Source organism: Ceratosolen solmsi, unplaced genomic scaffold (assembly GCF_000503995.2).
Source record: "Ceratosolen solmsi marchali unplaced genomic scaffold, CerSol_1.0 scaffold6, whole genome shotgun sequence".
Classification (NCBI taxonomy): Eukaryota; Metazoa; Arthropoda; class Insecta; order Hymenoptera; family Agaonidae; genus Ceratosolen; species Ceratosolen solmsi.
The window spans coordinates 11,121,429-11,144,509 of NW_011948414.1; the positions used below are offsets into that span (position 1 = coordinate 11,121,429).

Below are 23,081 nucleotides of genomic sequence, written 5' to 3' on the forward strand. Positions count from 1 at the left end.
ATGGATTACATAAGTACTTATATATAAATTATTGGTATAATTGGGTAAATTTAGTATTGAAATAAAAACTTTTTTTGGTTTGGATATATAATTATTTTATAGGTTGCTAGCATCCTTTTTGAAATTAAATATTTTTAGAAAAAAAAATATCGAAACATTCGTAATGACGGTAAGGATCTTATTTTGTAACAATTCTTATTACATTAAAAAAAAGCATTATTGATCATTATCTTTTCTTTTCTATATTGTTCTTTTCATCACATATTAATATATTGTTTAAACGTTATTCCAATATACTATTGGATGTCTGTTTGATTTTGGCCTTCAATTATGACATTGTTATTTTAATATCTTATCTCTGTGCGTATAAAATGAATGTATTATTTTATCTCTGTGCGTGTATGAAATGTCTATGAAAACTCACACCATACGTGGCCATTTATTGAGAATCATTTGTTTCTCGTGACTGGACTTAACTAAATTATCGAATATCGAATTAAAAATAAACTAAAGCTTGATTATAATATTTCTGTCAATTATTCTATAAACTAAATACTCTCATTTTCAATTAGTAGAACCATTGTTTAATAATAATTGTTTATTTCAATTTCCGTATTCACAAAATCTTACAGAGCAAATTATATCTAATAGAACTCTAGAAACTTAGTCTATCGACTGACATGTTGTCTGCTAAAAAATTATATTATAAAATTATTGAAGCCATTAAGAATGAAATCAAATTGATAATAATTTTGAAGATCTATTATAAACAAGAGAAATAAGTATAACGTTGTTATTTAGTAAGGTTTTTATGATTATACAAAAAATTATAACAAACAAATTTTAATAATATGAATAATTTTAGACGTATAAAACATTAAGGTAAGATTTTATATTTATGTTTACAATTCTTAATATTAAAATCCGTTCTTTATAGCTTAAGTTCAAGCTCTTTTAATTAATTTGTTATTTAAAAGTAGGTAAGATTATAGCTTTCTATTTTAATGTATTTAATAAATATTCAAGATAAGGAACTTTACAGGTGGTTCTCTCTTTTTTTTTTTTTTTATCAATAACGCTTTTTCGTAATTATATAAAAATATGTTTTATAAATACACAATCTAATATATTAAGAAATAGAGTTTTCAATAAGAATTCTATAAAACAATTTATAAATTATTAAATGAAATATTATAATATATTATATAATTATTATCAATTTGATTTCATTCTTAATGGCTTCAATAATTTTATAATATAATTTTTTAGCAGACAACATGTCAGTCGATAGACTAAGTTTCTAGAGTTCTATTAGATATAATTTGCTCTGTAAGATTTTGTGAATACGGAAATTGAAATAAACAATTATTATTAAACAATGGTTCTACTAATTGAAAATGAGAGTATTTAGTTTATAGAATAATTGACAGAAATATTATAATCAAGCTTTAGTTTATTTTTAATTCGATATTCGATAATTTAGTTAAGTCCAGTCACGAGAAACAAATGATTCTCAATAAATGGCCACGTATGGTGTGAGTTTTCATAGACATTTCATACACGCACAGAGATAAAATAATACATTCATTTTATACGCACAGAGATAAGATATTAAAATAACAATGTCATAATTGAAGGCCAAAATCAAACAGACATCCAACAGTGCCCTCAAATCATACATTAATATGTAATAAAAATGTTAATATCATAAACATTAAAGCATAAACAAAAAGAATTTTCTATATCGACAAAGAATGCTAATATTTTACTTAAATTTAATATATGTTGTATATATATATATAGCTGTTAAGCGTTCCATTTTACTTAAATAAAGAAAAGATAAAAAATTATTTCTTTGGTAATAAATATAAAAAAATTTGTATAAAAAAGCAATTTTATTTTTATAATTTCAAAATGAATTTCGCCAAATTATTTAAAATTGAACCTAATAATATTGTGATTAATAATAATCAATAATGACATTATAATATAAATAATATTTAAAATTAATTATTGGCTATAAATTTTAAAGTATGTCCATGCATAGGATCTCATTTGATGTAATTTTCATATATTTTATTTAATTATACATATAAAATGATAGTACGTTTGCTGTAATACTGTTAAAACGTTATATTTTTAAAATTAAAAATTAAGTTTGTTTAATATAATGATTACACTAGAAATAGGAATACTTTATTTTTTCAAAATTAAATCAATTATTAACTTTATATAAAATGTAAATAAAATTTAATTACTTTCATACTGTATATGAATAAAAGCATAATTAAAATATATTTTTATTTGATCTATTATTATAATCTATATATATATATATATATATATCTTTTATTTTATATTGATATTAAATAATCACGAATATATAATATGATTTTAAATTTAAAATATATTAGAAGGCAATGAAAGTAAATCGAGAGTTATATGAATTTTTTTCATATTTTACACAAATATATTAAAAATATCTAAAAATAATTAATTTATTAATTTTTTTCTATTAAAGGTAGATTAATTTAAAATCATATTATTTATTAACTTAAAAAATATATTTAATCTTTACAAAAAGTTTTCAATAAATTAATAATATTGTACTATTTATATCTTAGGTAATAAAAATAATTTGCAGTTGAACATATATAATCTTTATATTAGATGATAGATTTTTCTTATTATATCACAATTTTGTTAATTCTTCATAATTTTGAACCATATCAAATCCCATTCAGGAGTGAATGTAACTTTATTAGATTTGTAATTGCTATTTTTTTACAACAAAATTATTTTTATTACCTAAGATATAAATAGTACAATATTATTAATTTATTGAAAACTTTTTGTAAAGATTAAATATATTTTTTAAGTTTTACTATTCTTCTATTTTATTGTTTATATAGTTTCAAATTATGGTACCTAACTTCAAATTCATATCATTATTGATTAGAAATCTATTAGGGAAAATTCACTGAATAATTCGAAACTTATTTTAAATTATTTAATGATTAAATAATACCAGTTATAACATTGTTTTTATTTTTTTCATATATGTTCAATAATTCTAAATTTAATTTCAACATAGAGATAATGAATACAGAGATAATAAAATAATGAATTTTGTTGTAGAAAACAATTTTTTTATACGTTCCTAGTTATAACATTTTGCTAGACATTATGGTAAATTTAAAAGATAATAATTCATCATATACTTTACGATTTCAATAATTTATAACTTACACTATCTACAATAATGATACATTCAAGAATTTTTATAAATATTTTATAAAAAAATTAACTTTTTAAAATATTAATGTAAATGAAATAGAATAAAAAATAATGAAGTAAAATAATAAATAGTGGAAACAGGTATAAGTATTCGTTGCATAAAATGTTTAAGTATAAGAATATTAATAAATATTTAAATTATATTAGAGTACAATTATTTGACTTTGGATTTATGTTTTAATATCATAGTAGTTTAAACGAATTTATAATTATTTAATTATTAAAGGTTTTTATAAATCTACAAGTTAGATTATTAAACATGAATAATCTTTTCAAACTTTACTCTTGTATTTGCTGGGAATTAAAGTATCATTGGTAATGAGAATATTTAAATTATGGTAGCATTTTACATTATTTCATTGAGGAATTTAAATAAAAAGAGCCATGTTCGTATCATATTTTTATTAGCCATTGGCTTACCAATCTAAGAGAAATTAATTTTTTACAGGAATTACATATGCTTTAATGTTATATTTTTGCATAAATTGTATCCACTGATTATTGGGCCAACAGATTTTGTTTGATAATCCATAACAAGATTGCTCTATTTAATATATAATAGAGTAACAAATAACAAATAATTAAAAATCATTTAACAACATATTAACATTTTTAGATAACCCTAATCAAATTACATTGTTACAGATATAAGTAATTATAATGATTTTGTGATTAAAAAAAAGTTTCCTTATAAATTTTATGTATGTATCGATAATTAATATAATTCTGCAATAGATAATACGAAACTAAAATATTTTCTACATTAATTGTTCTAAAATTATTGAAAATATTATTCCAGATTGATAAGATTATTTTTAAGGAAATTGTTAGAAATGAAACGAAATTATATTTGTTGTTACACATTGTTTTTATAATTATATTTGTCAGTTTTCAAATATAAAAATTTTTATAAAATAAAACAATTTAGTTTAAATAGATGTATATATATATATATATATATATATATATATATATATATAATACATATACTTTCTATAATAAAATGCAATTAAAACGATAGTTTAATATTCATATTAGAAATTTATAAAGAAATTAAATTGTATGAATTCTACGACTTACGAAATTATCATTAATATCATAGATATTAACCAATACATAATGTATTTATTATGAATTTATTCAAATTTGAATTATAAAATGGATTGAATGAAATACTCATGGATCATAGGATGTACTTAATTGCATGAATCACAATAAAAAATTGCTCTGTTAACTAAAATTATAAATCATACAAAGTAGTAATTACCGGATGAGGGTATAAATTTTGCATTGGAAAGAGTAAACAATACTGAAAAAAGGAAGGAAAATAATTATGGATTTTCGATAAATAAGCCTACACATTTCAAAGAAAAGAAGTTAGCACATTATAATATATTTCATGATATATTGTAATTTGAATAAAAAATAAAATATAATGAGCTACGTTAACAACTTGAATTTTATAAATTCTTGAAATTGATTTTAGTGGATTATTATTTTCAAATTCTACCACTTATGAATTTTATGAAATGTACATATTTAATTTTTTATCTTCCAATATTTTATTTATTTTAATATAATTATACTTAATTAATTTGAAAATAATTGATATTATTAAATCAAAATTTATGAGAATAATATCATTTGACATTTTATTATCATGAAATGTTCTGATATTTATTAAATTTGAAATTAAATGATAAGACCGAAATATGAACAATTCAGTTGATACAAAAAAGTATATTTAATGAATGCATTTAATTTAATTTGACATTAAAATATTTTTAAATTTAGAAATGTTTATTTTAGTGAAAGGATAATAATACATTATAATTTTTATAATATAAGTTAATTTGAATTTTAATTATTTTATTTCCATAGCTCAACTAATTAAATTAAATAATTCTGCTTGATAAAAAAAACTTATTGCTCTTTAAACGTAAGATATTTGAATAAAAAGAAAAATTAACTGAATAATTAATTGTATTGATTTGTTTTTCCAAAATAGCTTTTAGTGTTGATCAAAGCTGATAAGTAAGCTAATCTAATAGTAAAATATATTAAATAAATAATATTAACATGAATATCAATACTTCCCACAATTGTCGTAATTTGTATTCTGTTACTTTACTTCATTTCAACGTCAACGATCGAATAAATTTGTTTCTTATTTTAAAATAACATCAAAGGTGTTTTAAATCAGTTTTAAACATTTAAAGAATTTTTAAATTTAAATATATATTTAGTATATAAATAAAATTATAAATAAATATTACTTATAATAAAGTGTTTATTATAAATGCTAGACGAATTTTATTAATTATGTTTGGTTTGAAAATTTGAAACGACGCATAAGAACAAAAATTAATTATTTACGTACTCGTATGAAAGTATTTGAGTATATAAATAACGGTTTTAAACAAGCAAAATAAAATTTAAATTTCATTCAAGACAAAAACTTATTGCATATAGAATTTTTAAAGAAGATATTAATTCTATATATAAAATATGAAGTAATTATTTATATTCATAGTAATTGTTAAACGGTATATTGGTATCGAATTTTTAAATGTATTTAATTATCGTAGTTGTAAAAAATTTTTTTAGATTAAATAATAAGATATTAAACTGAAGCAATAGATTTTTTAAATTATATAATTTATTTAGAATTCTAACTTCTTTAGTGTAATGTATTTAAATTTATGGTCATTTATATAGGTATGTTTTATTTAAGTAATTTCTAATTAAATAAGTTTAAAAAGTGTAAAATATTATATTTATTTTCAAAATGATAACAGTGAGAAATTTAAGAGCAAATGAATGAAAGATAAATATTTTATATTTCTTTTCTATGTTTATAGGATGTAGATGAAAATATTAATAGAAGAAAAAAAATTAGTAATATTATTTTAAGACATTATTAAAAAAATTATCCGTATAATTTACATTGTAATATAGTATAAAGATATGAAATTAATGAATAGCCAGTGTTAAGATGAATGAAGTCGATGTTTTTCGAAATTGTATAAGATTATTTGACAGTAAAATGAGATATTTTTATTTCGGATTATTATATACCGTATATACAATAATCATATATTCGGTAACGAATTAGAAGATAATAAATTTATTATCAATCGTATATCAATTTGTAATGAAATATTTATTAATGAATAAAATTAATTGTAAATATGCAAGTTTGTAATTTTTATAACACTTATTTTATATCTGCAGTTTATACTTAAGCCTTCGATCGAATAAGGGAATTATTATAAATTTAATGACCAAAAAATATTTAAAAAAATTTTTTTATGTCAATTTTAATTAGAAATTTCTCGATAATGTTCAATTAGACTTATGACAGTTAGGATTATTATATTAGAGCATTTATTCATCCTACGGCAATTAACAAAGAGTATTATTACATTAAATTAAGAGTATAACATTAAAAGTATTTGATTCAAATTAATCCCAATAGAATAATCAAAAATATCATCTTACATTATGAGAGTTTTTGTTGTTTTGATTCAGTCATATATTTCTATTTATTTATTTATTTTCTAATAATAATAAACCTTGAACAAAATATCTAAATTCAAACAAATGTAAGCCAAGGAAGTAGATTATTTAAAATTTTCATAATACTCGTATTATTCCATTAAAACAATTAATTAGTATTATGTAAGGATATTATTTATCAAAAATGATTAAAATAATCCGTTTAAAAATAAAACTACTATATAAATATGATATTGTATAATATTATTTTATAATATATCACTCATAAATTAATGAAGTTATATATTGATTTCAATTTAATTTCAATTATCATTATATAATTTATAAAAGATAAAAAAAAATGTATACTTAATAATGTATTTATTTATTATTTAAGTATTGCGTCTATATAAATATTTTATATTTATAGATTATAATAGATAAATTTTTCAATTATTTTGTGACAATGTCGTCATGATTTATGTAATATATCTCATACGTTTTGTCATTGCATATATCGCAGTACAAGTATTCCAATTTCTCTTCCATCTATTGACAATTTATTTACGTGTTGTTCACAGTCACTTCACGATGCATTATGTAATATATAATTAAAGTACTTGCATTTTGAAACTCACAGTTGAAACACCAACGTTTAGTAATTAGCAAATAAATTATGAGAGTATTTAATTTAGTAAAATACCGATACTGCTTTGGTGCTAAGTAATCTTAAACTATTTTGTGTTATTAATTGCAAGAATTTTAAAATTATTGACATTAAGCAACTAACTGTAATAGAGTTTTCCTATTTAGCATCTTTTTAGCTTCATTAAAAATAACAGATATTTTGGCGTTAGTTAAATTGTGAGTGATTGGCACGTCATTACAACAGCTCGTTCGTTGTTTTCTCGATACGTTCAACGATGGCGCAAGAATTTATGTTGATGCTGATAAGTTCAAGAATAATTGATTCTATATTATATCATAAAATTGAATAGATAAAAATTTATTTTGCATTACCTGGCAGAAGATCAATGAGGATGTATTAAATTATTGCGAAACGACATCGTTATTATTACGGTAAGCCGATAAATGTTAAATAAATATGGCATTGGATATTGATATTCCTTAATTTAGGTCGAAAATCCTTCAAAAAAAAAAAAAAAAAAAAAAAAAATTAATTTTCGAACATTAATTCTCATGTAATTTTTAATTTTTATTTTTAAATCTGTAAATATAATTAAATGTTAAATATTCTTCGTAATAATTCCATGAATGCAATTTTAATTATTGATTTAATAAATATGTATTATAATACAATGGTGTATGTAATTTATAATAATTGCACTTGTAATTGTCATAAAGATAAATATTTGTGGTAATTATTCTTATACGAGTTAAGGACAGAATGGTTTTAAACATATTCAAGATTTTATTATGTCATTTGTTTACTTATTTAAAAATTTTCTGTATTATTCGTTCAAAGAAATCGATTGACAGTAGTGCGAATATGTCTTTGCGTGGACAATTTTCGGATGTCTAATAAGTTGTTGCGATGAAAATTTATAGCAGAAGCAGAATGTTGACACAGTCCATTTATTTACTTCAATTTTTATTCATTTCGCTTTATTAGGATTCCCAATATTCTAACTTATATAGTTGTAATTGCTCATATACGACATCTTCCTTTTCCATCACTGTACATCTTTACGAAATATCATTTACATTTATAAATGATGTCCGCTACATTAATAATAAATTAATATACATCGACTGCGATGCTGAATTTAATTATTTGAAATTTAAGTTAATTTTAGGGAATCAGTTATACTTAGATGTATTTAGTGCAAAATCTTACAATATAACGGGCTTTCATCTATAAAAATATATCTTATATTATCACGTACTAAAATTGGGCTATTAAGATGATGGGACAAAAGTGAAATAAGGATAAATGAATGTCAGTGTATTGAATATAAAACTACTTTTATATAAAAATTTAATACTTATTTAATTATTTCATAGGACTAGCGCTATATTATGGATCAAATAGATCTGCTAACCAGAGATGTTATGGTTGAATAGATATAATTAGATTTAGTGGTTGGGAATTGGTATTTTGAGTAGGTAAAATGTTTAACATACTACAAAAAATTTAATGGAGAGTTCTGTAAATATATAAAGTATGGATTTAGTATTTATAATGAAAAAACTCGTATATTGTTAACAGAATATACCAATGTATATAAATTTCAGAAACTAGTAAAACATTTTCAAATCATTAAAAAAAAAAACAATAAAAATTCTTATTTTATTTATAAATAATATTTTTTAATTTTTTTACATTTTGTAATGATATGATAGAGGGTGACAGTAATTGTCTATTGATTTGCAATGGGCAACTCAATTATATTTCCTCCTATGTATTTTTATGTGTTATTGATCATCGGATATTCGTATATTTGTACAAGAACGTTTTACTATATGAAGTTTTTAAAAAGAAAGTATAATTTTAAATCATTCCATGCACTATATATTTATTGCAATTAGCCACAAATAAACTAATCTTGAATATATAAAGAAGTATATAATTAATTTTCTCTTATATATTTACTATTGCAATATTGAATTGATTATATTACATGAATTATATATATAATTGAAATTTAATTTTCTGCATCAGTAAGATCTAAGGAGGAATACAATCATATGATACAACCAAAAAATAACTAGGAATTTAAGCAATTATAAATATTCGAATTTTTAGTTTAGTAAGTAATTACAATTTATAATTTGATTTTTAATTTAATTTGAAATTAAATTTTATTGAATTTTTATTATTTATTCATTGTGTGTATTGTCAGTTGATTATTAATTTTCAAATGATATTACTTTAAATCTATTTGAGCTTTGATATTTTGTTTTGTAATAATTTCTATATAGATTTTTAAGAATTACATAAAAATATCATATAGCTTTATATAAAATCTATAAGTGCTATCTAATTTCTTTATTCATATGTAAAAATTATTTAAATTATTTCTTCAATTTGAATTGCTAACACATTTTAATATCTTTATAACACATTGATTTTTTTATGTTCATTATCTTATAAAATTTTGTTATATCCTATGAGTTTTATATTTAAAAATTTATAAATTAAATGTATTTTTTTTTGGTAAAAAAAAAAAACTATTATTTGAATAAGTATAAAAAAAAAGGTAATAAGAATAGAGATCGTGTTATCTAGAAAATATTGTGAACAATTATTATAGTTCTGATTAATTAATATACTTGTTTTATTATTCTAGCTACAATTGACATAAAATAACTACTAAGCGTAATAATTATTTAATTTTTAAACAACAAATATGGAATATGTAAATGAATTAAATTTTTTTTCCGACTTTTGTCTAGTTCGAATAAATTTAAATATAAAGTTATAATATTAATGTAGTAGTAATGTTTTATTTACTATAGTATATATTATAATGATCAATGAATATATTGAAAGTGTAGAAAAACATATATAATAAAATATATAGAAAAAGTTATTGACAAATAATATTATATAATCCGGTATTAATTTAAATTAAATTAGAGAAATCCTTTTTTTTTTTATAAAAAAATTAATTCAATTTAGAAAAATTTTTTCATATCTTTTCAGGTAACTTTTTAAGTATATCACTTAGTAAATTTGACCAATAGATGTTAATAAAATCTAATTAGATATTACCTTGCCTAAAAATTATTTAAAAAAATATAATTGATACACTAAATTATTTATAAATAAATTATTATCAAATAATTATAACAACTAATATTACAAATATATTTATCAAATTAATCAACATAAAAAATTAATATTTTTAGAATATAATTGTATTTATCCATTTTAAATTAATTTTTTACCATACTAACAATATCACTATCTTGAATTTTCAGGAAAACTCGATGTAAAATGAAACAATATCATTGAATGGAAAGAAATATTACAAATATAATAACAAGTTTTTATATTAAATGAATCAATTGAAGAATTATCTATGTGAACAAATAAATTATTGTGAAATATTCTTCCATAATATGATACTCATTACTGCATAATATGTATATAATAGAGCGGATAGTAATTACGTTTCATTCATTTATACACGCCAAAATGAATCTACAGTTAGTCATTAATATGTATCTAATACTAAGTAATGGTAGGTAAAATTAATATTGAAAGTGAATAAAAAAAATGCATATATATATATATATATATATATATATATATATATAGGTATTTGATATATATATTTTTAATAGTATATTTTATATATAAAAATCATTATATTTTTCAAATTAGAGGAAATTATTTTCAATTTATTTTAAAATTATAAATTTTTTTACTTCATTTTTAATGTCTTAATGTTTCAAATAGATAAATTTTTATTCTTTTTGGTAGGAAATAATTTAATTAAGTACATAAAGTTGAAAGCTTAAACAGTGATAAAATAGTTATATTTTTTATTGTCAAAATTTTTGCAAACTGTTTATACATTAGTCGAATATTTCCTTTTACAATTCTGATTTAGTAAAACAATTGTAAATATAAGTATAAAAGTAATTAAAAAAAAGTAAAATATTTTAAAAAATTGTCTATTTAATATATTTTTTTAAAGCCTGTAGCCTCTTTGATAGAACAGAAAATTTAATTAAATTTAATAATTATTAATTAATAGCTTAAATTAAATGAGGAATTTATTAATACTAGTAATTAAAAAAATATCAGAATATTGAAAATTATATAAATACATAGTAATTCACATATATATGTTCAATGTTTAATAATTTTCATAGTTGCAATTGCCAGAATATTAAAGATAATTGGCGGCGAAGATGCAGATATCAATGAATTCCCTTACATTGCATCACTGAGATTATTACCGAAAAATTTACATTTTTGCGGTGGTGCGATTATTAGCGAATGGCACGTACTTACAGCTGCTCACTGCCTCTTAGGCTTAAAACCAATCGATTTTAAAGTCTGTATAGGAAGCAATGATATTTATAACCTAATGATATGTTATAAGATTCAGCATATAATGCTCCATCCTAAATTTGATAAGAAAAGAATAGAATTGACTGGAGGTAATGATATTGCTGTTATTAAGGTGAGTTGACTAATCATCATATGCTTTGTATTGTTAATGAAAATTTTAGTCTCGATTGAAAATTCACTTATTAATATATATATATATATATATATTCACACGCGCGTGTTTGTGTGTGTGTGTGTGTGTGTGTGTGTGTGTGCGCGCGCGTGTGTAATAAAAAACTAGATTTTTAATGAATAAATTAAATTTTTAAATTCGCTTGTTAAAGAAAATTGATTGATATAGAAGAATTTTATTTTATAACTCAATATTGTGGTAATATTCTCGTGCTGCAGTAGAACTATTAAGAAACTAGATGTGTTGACGCAATTGAAGCATTTAATATTCTTACCTTATAATTATCACTTTCATTATTCATTTGTTCAGTTGTATTGTTTGACATTCTAAATTATCTTACGTCTACCAAATGAAATTTTTACGTAAAATACTCGATACTTTCTTTTAATATAAGTAAGATTTGCTATTATCATTTGTCGATTTATATCTTCTGATTTATCAAAGAATTAATCAGAATTTCTGCTTTATTGTTATCGTAATTTTGACGAAATACAAAACTATGTATCATTGTATTTCGACATCTCCATGTGTGAAAATCTCTTACTAATTGATTCATTTATTGTACACAGGAATTTAATTATTAGGTGCTTTAAAATAGTTTTCAACTATTCAATGTAATTACACTTTTATAATCAACTTATACTTTATTAATAGCTCAAGGCATTTAAAATTTAACATTCGAATTATGATTAAAATAAATAATTAGGTCAGAAATAAAAGGAAACCTAATTTTTGCTTTTAACAATGATTAACAAAGTCGTCGTATTGCGTTTGTAATTTTTAAAACGGAATTAAGTTATCAATTCTACTTGATGTAGTAAAACCAGTATTGTTATATATCATAAGATTAAATTTGATATAATTTTATTTAATTTGATGTCAAATTTAATAATTGTGGAAATATTACAAAAATTATAATTTAATTATATGATGCAAACTAATTTTTAAGTAAATATGGTAATACATTATACAAACGTTTCTCCTTATAAAGTAAATAAATTAAGTTAACTTAGAAAATCAATATTTTTATATTGGAATGAATTTATGCAAAATAAATTTTAGTGCTTTCTACTATATATAATTGATATGATTACGACATAAAAATTTTTTTGGAAAAATTAATGGAAATTTTTGACATTGACGTGTAAACATTACCTAAAAATATTACATTAAATAAATTTAAATACTTACTTGCACTATACTATTACGATTGATATGATGATAATTTATAAAATAATTAATTATATTGCACTTAATACATGATCAAAATAACAATACAAATATTAAAATATGAAAATACATAAAAACATCCATTTATATTAAAATTTAGTAAAGATTATTAAAAAATTCAAAATCGAATCTATATTAAAATGAAAATTAAAAATATAGTTATGAGAACAATTAAACTTTTAAAAATTTTCTATATTATTATTCAAATTAGCGATGCCATTCAATGTAAAATAAAAAATCTTGAAAATCTTAAAAATAATATAAAATATTAATCATTTTCTTGTTATTAAATTTTATTGAGTGTATAATACTTCAATTTTTTAACAATATATGCAAAAGTCAAATTATAAATTTCCTATGCATTTGTTTAGAAATTTTGAATGTACATAACAATAGAACTCATTCAACAGGTTGACGAATATATTATATTCAATGATTATCAAAATAAAATAGATCTTCCAAAGAACAATAATCATTCTGGAGAATTTTGTATGACTGTTGGCTGGGGATGGACATCGTTTCCAATGGGTAAATTATTCAATAAGTTGCAAAAAATATCGATGAAAATTATTTCAAATGTCGATTGTGTAAATGTATTTCCGCAACCAATATATGATCAGCAAATTTGTGCATTTCAAAAGGAGGGAGCTGGTACATGTTTTGTAAGTTTTATATATTTATTTAACATAAAAATATAAAATTAAAAAATAAAGTTTGTGTAACATTGGTGTAATTTTCAGCGCAATTTAAAATTATGCATTTGTTTTATTGAGTCTGTATATTTATTACGAATACGTACACTTAGAATAAACTTTTATATAAATTCATAGGGTGATAGCGGAGGGCCATTGGTTAGTAATGGACAAGTTATTGGCATTTCTTCGTTTGCCCGCCCATGTGCCACAGGTATACCAGATGTATATACAAGAGTTTATTCATATTTAAATTTTATTAAAACTAGTATGAATCTTTTACATAACTTTGGATGTTGTGCGACACTGTAAATCTACATTCTTATTTTTTATATTTATAAAAAATACACATAATTATATTAAAGATATTCATCATGTTTTTAATAAAATTGTCTTAATATCAAGATTAAATTTTCTTTAATACAATAGCTTATGTAGACATGTATATTTATGTAGTAAAATGAATTGCTTGCAATTGAATAATTATAGCAATAAAAATTAAAGTAATGAGATTATCTTTAACAATATATTATAAATTCTCATATTTTTTTTATTACTTTCACTGTAAAATTTCAATTTAAATTTCTGTCATGTACATACATACATTCGCATAGCCCAATATAAATATTTATATTTACATTTTTATGTTACTAATATTTATTTGCTATTTATTTTCACAATCACAATTTTGAATTGTATGTAAAGGAAATCTGAAACTATACAAAAATTATATTTCATTTTATACCCATAATAACTATCATATCAATCATATTGTATTATTAATATATAAGCATTTAAGATATAAGCATAAATGTTAACACTATATATGTATATATTTATGTGTGTTGGTATTTATATAACTCAATTTCAAATAAAAGTAATTGCAAGTGAAGTAAATTCATTAATTTTGTAAAAAATTCTTGAATTATTATATCATAATAATATAATATGGTACTAATGACAACAAAAAACTTAAAAAATATTGTTTTATATTTACAAAAAACCATGTATTTTAGCGATTTAAACTTTACAGTTATTAGTCCCTTCAAATCTACTTTACATAAAATATTTATAAATAATACAAATATCTATTTTACATTTAAATGAATAAATATAATTCAAGTTTTCGCAGAGAAAAGATCTTTTAAAATTTTTAGAATTTTTATGTTTCTTTTGATGAATTTTTTAAATGAATTCAAAGAAATATATTTAAAAATTATATATTTTAATAGTATGAATTTTATACAGTATGAATATAAGCTATTTTGATCACAATAGATTAAATTATAGCAAAATACTATGTTAAGTCAAAGAAAACGAATATTTTTAAAATAATTCTATATAAGAAATAATTATTCATATGTTTTCGTTTTACGGTGAACTTAAATATAGTACTATTTTAATATATACAATATATTTTGATATCTATAAGTTTTCATAGTTATTTTATTAATACAAAAATAGACATCATTTATTATGTAAATTTTTGTATTTTCAATGGAATTATATTAAAAAGAAATTTTTGTTATTAAAAAATAGTAAAGCAACTTACTAGTATTCAATGCCAATTAAATGAAAATTACTAAATTCACATTCATTTAATACCTACTAAAATTTCCAATGCTAATTTAACGCTTTAAAAAAAATTATAATTTGATATATAAGCTACCTTATTTAATAATTATGAAAATATTAAATAAAACAATATTTATTCATATGTCTAATTAATGCAAAAATAAAGCGAATGATATATAAAGTAATAAAATACTCTTCAACAATAGATAATTCGAGGACATCTTTCGATACTTTGTTTTCGATGAATAGTACTAATTGATAAAAATATGCTTTTGATTATCTCTTGATTATATTATTATGCATATATCTATAAATTTATTAAGATCATTTGTTTTTGACATAAATTTTAATATAAATTAATTTGTATAAAAATAAATTTTTATATTCAATTAGCAATTTATTTCATTTGTAGTTATGCGTGTAAATAATAATTTATACGAATAATTAAATAATAATTATATTCGTTTAAACTAATTAATATAATTAAGTTTACATTAGACATAATTTAATCAAACCATTTATTTTTATTTTCGTCAAAGTTTAATGTTAAATAAATATGAAATATCCGTAACGAGAAATAAATTTCAAGTGTAACGTATATTGACAAAAATAATCGTCATGTTATTATCGATAAAATAGATAAAATAGCAGTACCCATATATCTTAATTATTCCATTAATATAATTTAAAACATATTTATATTTATTATAGATTCGCGAATATTTTAAAATAAAATATTTAATCTTTAAAAATCAATAAAATATTTTCTCTATTTGCAAAGACTTTGTTTAATTTAAAATCTATTTAATTAATTCATTATAAGCTGCCCTTTAAATTTATATTTAATATTTAATATAAACATTGTATTAAAGAATAAATTATATCTGTTTCCCATAAATATAATTTAACTGCTTTTCATATAAATAAATATTTTGTTTCAATTTTTAAAAACAAATAAGATTCTAATCATTAATTTTTTTTTTTTTTATTTCTATTGGTTGTAACGAAGTAGCCAATTTATTTTCAATAATAAATCAATAAAGTTCAAATTATATTTGACTATTGAAAGAATGCATAAAGAAAGCAATAAATGCAAAATATAATTATTGTCTAATTTGATTAATGTAACAAAAATTTGTTCATTTTAAGCAAGTAAAGTTTTCTAATGAGAATTTTTGATGTATTTTTTTTAGAAGACCAAATATTATAATAGAAATAATAATGAAACATTATTCAAAGTGATTCATTTATGAAAAAGAAATAAAAATAAACTTTAAGGAAATATAAAGTGTTGGAGGAAAATAATTCAGGTTGTATGCTTGAATGTTTATAGAACGTAATAAAAAAAAAAAAAAAAAGATAATATGATTGATAACATCTTGCCTCGTACATTGAAAATATACATATGTATTTAAAAATTATAAAATATATAATTACAATCTAGATACTATGTAATTAAAATATATAATTACAATTTGAAATAACATCTACATTATATTAATTGAAAATGGCAAAAGTTTATTCTGAGTGTGAATATTTATTAAAAGTATAAAATATTGCTTACATTTATATCAATAAATTTTCATATCTCACAAAGAAGTAAAAGAACTTAATAGTACTTTAAATAACATGTAATTCTGATTATTTAGAAATACAATATTCAAATCCTTATTTCATATTTCTTTTAAAATAACGTTATATATAAAATATAGAATGGGAAATACTCATATATAGAAAGGGGGTGGATTATAATTTTTTTTTTTTTTTTTTTTTTTTTTAATTAATACTCAGAGTTTGGTATCGAAAATCTTTCAATTAATTTATCCATTTATTGAATTATAATACGTTATAATGTGTACACACGCGCGCGCACGCACACACACGCACACACACACGCGCACAGAGAGAGATAGATAGAGAGAGAGATAGAGAGAGAGAGAGAGAGAGAGAGAGAGAGAGAGAGAGAGAGATTATTTTAATAATTAAAATAATATTATAAATAATAATATATAAAATTTTTAATTGAATTTTTAATATTCTTATTTTATGTGGAGCACGAAAAGTATAAAAATTAATTTTTCAATTTGAAATAAGCAACTTCAATTTAATTGTTTTTATCTGGATAGTTGATGATTAATTTTATATGTGGAATCGTAGAAATGTAAAAATACAGAGTTAAAATAGTTTTGGAATGTTAAATTGGAATGTTATTTTAAACAATGAATAATAAATATAAATATAAATGATAAATATTTATACTGACCAGTTAAACTGCAATGGTAGAATTATTTTGACGGTCTTTACAATAGATACTTTCTTCGTTTTTCAAAATTTCCTTATGTTGAGTATTATATATAACTTGTATAATTATAATTTGTTGTTTTTTTTATTATTTTATAAATATGTTAAACGCATTAACATATAAACGAAAGCAATTTTCTCGTCAGTACAATTCAACATATTTAATGTTAGCTTTTATTAGGTTATAAATGAAAATAAACAATCATAACTCGAACGTTTAAATACTTTTGTAGAAAATTTTATATTTAAATAATACTTACGAAATTTACTAATTTCTAATAATACTATTAAATAAGATTAGTAAATATAAATTATTTATTATGTTCTAATTCTGGTTAATAAACTATATTGCTTAAAACTAGCAATCTTTTATTTAATTTATCGCTATAGCATAATTTAAAAAACACAGAATTATACTTTGGTGGCTTTGGAATAAATTTATATTCAATACAAATAATGTGGTAATACAATATTCATAGAGTGATATACTGTATTATCAAAAGTAAACGAAAACTTACTAACAATTAAACTCAACTATAAAATAAGGAATTTTTTGTTTTGATATATATTTATTGACTCTTCTATTTTTAATTTATATATACAAATATGTGGCATATTTTGTATATACAAAGTAAATTAAAGTTTATTCTCCATATTTTAAAAGGAAGAACATATAACAAATTGTATTAATTTAAATTATGCTTCTGATATTGCATCTTAGGAAATAGAGCAAGATGGGAAATATGTAGCAGACATAACGTCTTTAATAAATTCAATAAAGTAATAGACCCTAATGAAAATATCCGGTTCACCCAAAGCGCACAAATTCATAAATGAACCAATTCCGACGAATTCTCCATTACTACTAACTAATGGACCACCACTATCGCCCTAAAAAGATTAACATTCTTTTATTTATATATACGTATATATATATATATATATTTTTTTTTTTTTTTTTTTTTTTTTTTTTTTGTTCATTTAATAAATGTTATAAACAATTTTCTACAAAAATTCATATAAAATAAGCCAATGTACGAAACTAAAATCTAAATAGAAACAACTGAAAAAAAAAAATGTTTTTTAACAATTCTAAAAAATTATAGAAGTAAATAAATATGTATATCGAGGTCTCAAATTTCCCAATCACTGCAATATTTTATAATTACTTACTACGCATGTACCTACTCCTACACTTTGAAAGGCGCAAATTTGTCCGTCATGAATGGCAAGTGGAACAAACTTAGCACACTCAGTGTTATTAAGAATTGATACAGACGCTTCTTGAAGTATTTCAGAAATTTTACCTGGATAGTGCGTCATTCCCCAACCTATAATTTTACCATTTGCTTCATTCTCGATATTTTTGCTCGGGAAGTTTATTTTATTTTGAAATTGATTAAATTCAATGCATCGATCAACCTGTTGAATTAAAAATTGTGTTAATAATACAAATTTTGCCTTTTAAAATATCCATGATTAATTATATTAAATATTCATAGTTTTTTTTTTAATTTTTTTTTTATTTATTTATTTATTTTTTTTTTTTTGCTTTTTAAATCGAAACTTACTTATAAACTATCGATAATTTTATGCTCACAGTTTAGAACAATTTAAAATTATAATTAAATAGTAAAGTAACACGAATACAGCAACTGTACATGTTTACTTTCAAGATTTCATTAATATTTTTTAATAATATTCACTTTTATTGTATCACGATGTTGTGGTAATTTTATAATCCATCATAAGATTATACTCAAGATTGTATGACTTAGTTCTACGAATAAACCAGTCTAAATTTAAAAATTTCTACTTATGATTAATTGCAATGTTTATTTAGATTATGTTTCAGTTCGTAAAGATTATTGAAAAACATTAATCGTAAAATCATTCATATTATTTTATACAATTGATCATTATAATGGTTGTTTTACAAAATTAAAAACTTCGTAAAAACAATAATTTTATTCAAATTGAACATTTAACACAGAAATAAAACTTGTTGTGTATCAATGTTAACACGAATATTTATTTAATTGATTTCATATCACGAATGCTAGAAATATATATATTATTACTTATGCTTGACGCTAATAAATAATGTTTAGGTAACGAATTGCATTGAATAAAAATAGAATTTATAAAATATAAGCTTTATTTCAATAATTATTTTATAAAACAAAAAGGTACCTTACAAAAAATCAATCTTACAAGGTTCAATTTATTTGGAAGTATGAATATACAATGAAAGAAATAAGATTCAGCATATAGTAAATAAATAATTTTTAATTACCGTTGCAACAGCAATGTCATTGTATAAAGTACTTAATCTTGATATTATGCCAGTATATTTAGGATGAATATTAACGTCTAGGATTCTATAATTAGGTTTATCAGAAGTTGATAAAATACTACCCGTAAAAACTTTGAGTTCGGAATGATGATATTTATCAAAACAATGAGCTGCCGATATAATATGACGATTAGAAATGATTGTACCACCGCAATAATGACCTTCACCATTAACTGTCCTTATAGATACCATGTACGGATACTTTTCTAAATCAGCATCATTCCCACCTATAATTCTTGTAAATTTACTTAAGGAATCTAAAAAAAAATATATATATATATATATATATATATTATAATTATAATTATATAATGATTTTCTTAATGTATCTGATAAATGATAGACATTCTAATTAACTTATTTATATACATATAACAATTAACGAAGTAAAATTGTTCATCACAAAGTTTACATATTTAAATCAAGGAATCCAAATCTTAGTTAGCCGTTGATCAATTATGTTGAAAATATATCAAAATTAAAATCATGGTCAGTTGCATTAGCGGAGATAAAGTGCTTGGCAATAATCATAAGTAAAGAAAAACATTATTAATATATAAAGAAATTTGATATTTATTTGTAATATGTATATTTAGAAGAAACATTACTGAGATGAACGCATCATGAAATAGTTATTCATTACCAAATCATTGATCATTAATAGAACACATAAGCTTACCATGAAAAATATTAATACTGCATTATTATGAAAGAAAAGCACCGACGATAAGCATATTTTAGTAATTACAAACTTACTTCTTTATATGATCAAATAGAAATATAATTCTCATATTAATTAAAAATTTGGCCTTTTTAAATAATGAAATTGACTTGTTTATATGTTGTACAATAATTCAAATCGCACGAGAGTAAACACTTTTCAATATTCTTAACATTTTAATTTATTTTGTAATATCATTTTTTTTTTCTATTAACTTTTTTAATTAATCTGTAAAGAGATAATATTTTCTTCTAAAAAGTACATTATATTACTACTATTTTTATAAACGATTATTATATATGCAGTTTACACAGTTTATATTTTCATAGGAAAGAATCATTGAAAGTAATTTAGTAAATATATTTTTTTCAAAAACTAATTAATAAATTATAACGAGATTAGATAAATACATGAAAATTACAATGCACATAATTTAACGAACAATTGTAGTCATTTTAACGAACAATACAGTGTAAAAAATAAAAAAAAAAATTGATATTTATACACCTAAATACATTTTTTCACATACTTAATTCACAATACAGATTACTTACATATTGTTATTGCAATAAATATTAAGATTAAATATTATTACCTTCTTATACATGACTTAAATTTAATATATATTTCGAAATAAAATTTTCCTCTAATCTCCTTATTTTATTTGATCGAAGTATACGATTAATTAAAAAAAATTTGATAACTTAAATTTGATAAACTAAACGTTTTTAATCGTTCAATATACTTCAATAATGAAAGAAAGTTAGAAATACTTTCTTTTTTTTATCCATAATTTTCTTATATATATATATAATTTACTATAATACGTACATAAAAAAAATTAATTTTCCTTAACAATTTCTTTTGAAGAATTGTACTAAAAAAAAAAAAAAAAAACAGTTATAAAAAATTTTTCTAGTTAAAAAATCAACAATTACTAAATCTTCATCGGATGATATATAATTTTTTAATGTGATTATTTGGATTACTATATTTTACAGGTGTATTTAAAATTTAAAGATATATGCTATTAGAGGTATTTTACTTTCTTAATTTTTCTTAATAGTACAAATGGACAGTATTAATTACTAAATCGTAATGTATATTCATTACTGAATAGTATGACTGTGTATTTACAATATATTAAATCATTATTAATTATATGCCACTCTTGCGTAATTATATTAATATAATATTTACAGAATACTTTTCCAAGTAGGAAATATTAATTTAACTTACTAGAGCTTAATAGTAGAAAAAAACAAATTACTAATTTGAAATACATTTTAGAAAAAAAAATATAAATGAAAATTATAAACTGAAAGAACTTATTATATACGTATCACTTTAACATAAAATATTATGTTAAAATCAGAATGTTAAATAAAGCAATATTTATTCACGTGTCTCACTATTCAAAATTAATTCACAGATAGAACTTTTAATAATATTGTATTATGATTATATGAATCAACCTTAAACAATGATTGAGTGACCTACGCTTTAATTATTTATTTTAATACAAGTACTCATTTTTTTGTAATTCTAAGAATTAATATTTGAATATGAAATAAAATGATAATAAAAATAAGTTAAATTTATTATTTAATAAATCCAAATTATTTTTATTAATTAAAATATATTTAATACATCGTCATTGCTAACTAAAAACATTTCAAAATTAATTACGTATAAATTAATTATCTAAATGACTCTAAATAACTCTAAGTAATTTATAAATTCTGCTTGTGTGAGTAAATAATTCAATATTTTAATATCTCCATTAAAATAATTTGTCCTTTCTTTAAATTAACCTGGCTAAACAATTTGTCATATTTATTACTTAATATAAACTAAGATTGTTTTAATTTAAATGCCGTGCATAAACAAAGAATTATCATAAAAAATAATATTGCACTGTATTAAATTGCATTAAGTTTTATTATTAATATTATTATTGATGAATTTAACTTGATTTTTATTTTTATTTTTAAATAAATCAATACTATTATGCAAATATCATTACAGATTTCGATTCTTCAAAATCTAAGATTATATTTGGATAAAATCGTATTTTTAATAATTGAATGGCCTATTTACACATTTCTTAACGTTATCGATGTCATGTTAATTTAAAAATGAATACTTAAAATACTTTAGTTATTATACTTTAGATCTAATCAGACTTTATT

The 23,081-nt window shown here is 20.4% G+C and overlaps 1 protein-coding gene across 1 annotated transcript; it reads right to left on the minus strand.

Annotated features, from left to right (window-relative positions):
• Positions 1-18,466: 18,466 nt before the first annotated feature.
• On the minus strand, positions 18,467-22,993 carry LOC105368427 (chymotrypsin-2-like). The gene is made up of 5 exons (XM_011507436.1): positions 22,990-22,993; positions 22,129-22,158; positions 20,109-20,425; positions 18,986-19,234; positions 18,467-18,703 (listed from the first exon to the last, which is right to left on the minus strand). The coding sequence occupies exons 1-5, from the start codon at positions 22,991-22,993 to the stop codon at positions 18,530-18,532; spliced, it is 774 nt and encodes a 257-aa protein (XP_011505738.1). The 3' UTR covers positions 18,467-18,529.
• Positions 22,994-23,081: the final 88 nt, after the last annotated feature.

Bases quoted from the DNA above. Each gene is read 5' to 3' on its own strand.
- LOC105368427 (XM_011507436.1), bottom strand. The intron at 20,426-22,128 runs GTAAGTTAAATT...ATTTTTTTTTAG, and splicing joins TTTTCTACTATTAAGCTCTA to ATTCCTTAAGTAAATTTACA. The intron at 19,235-20,108 runs GTAATTAAAAAT...TTAATTCAACAG, and splicing joins ATGACATTGCTGTTGCAACG to GTTGATCGATGCATTGAATT.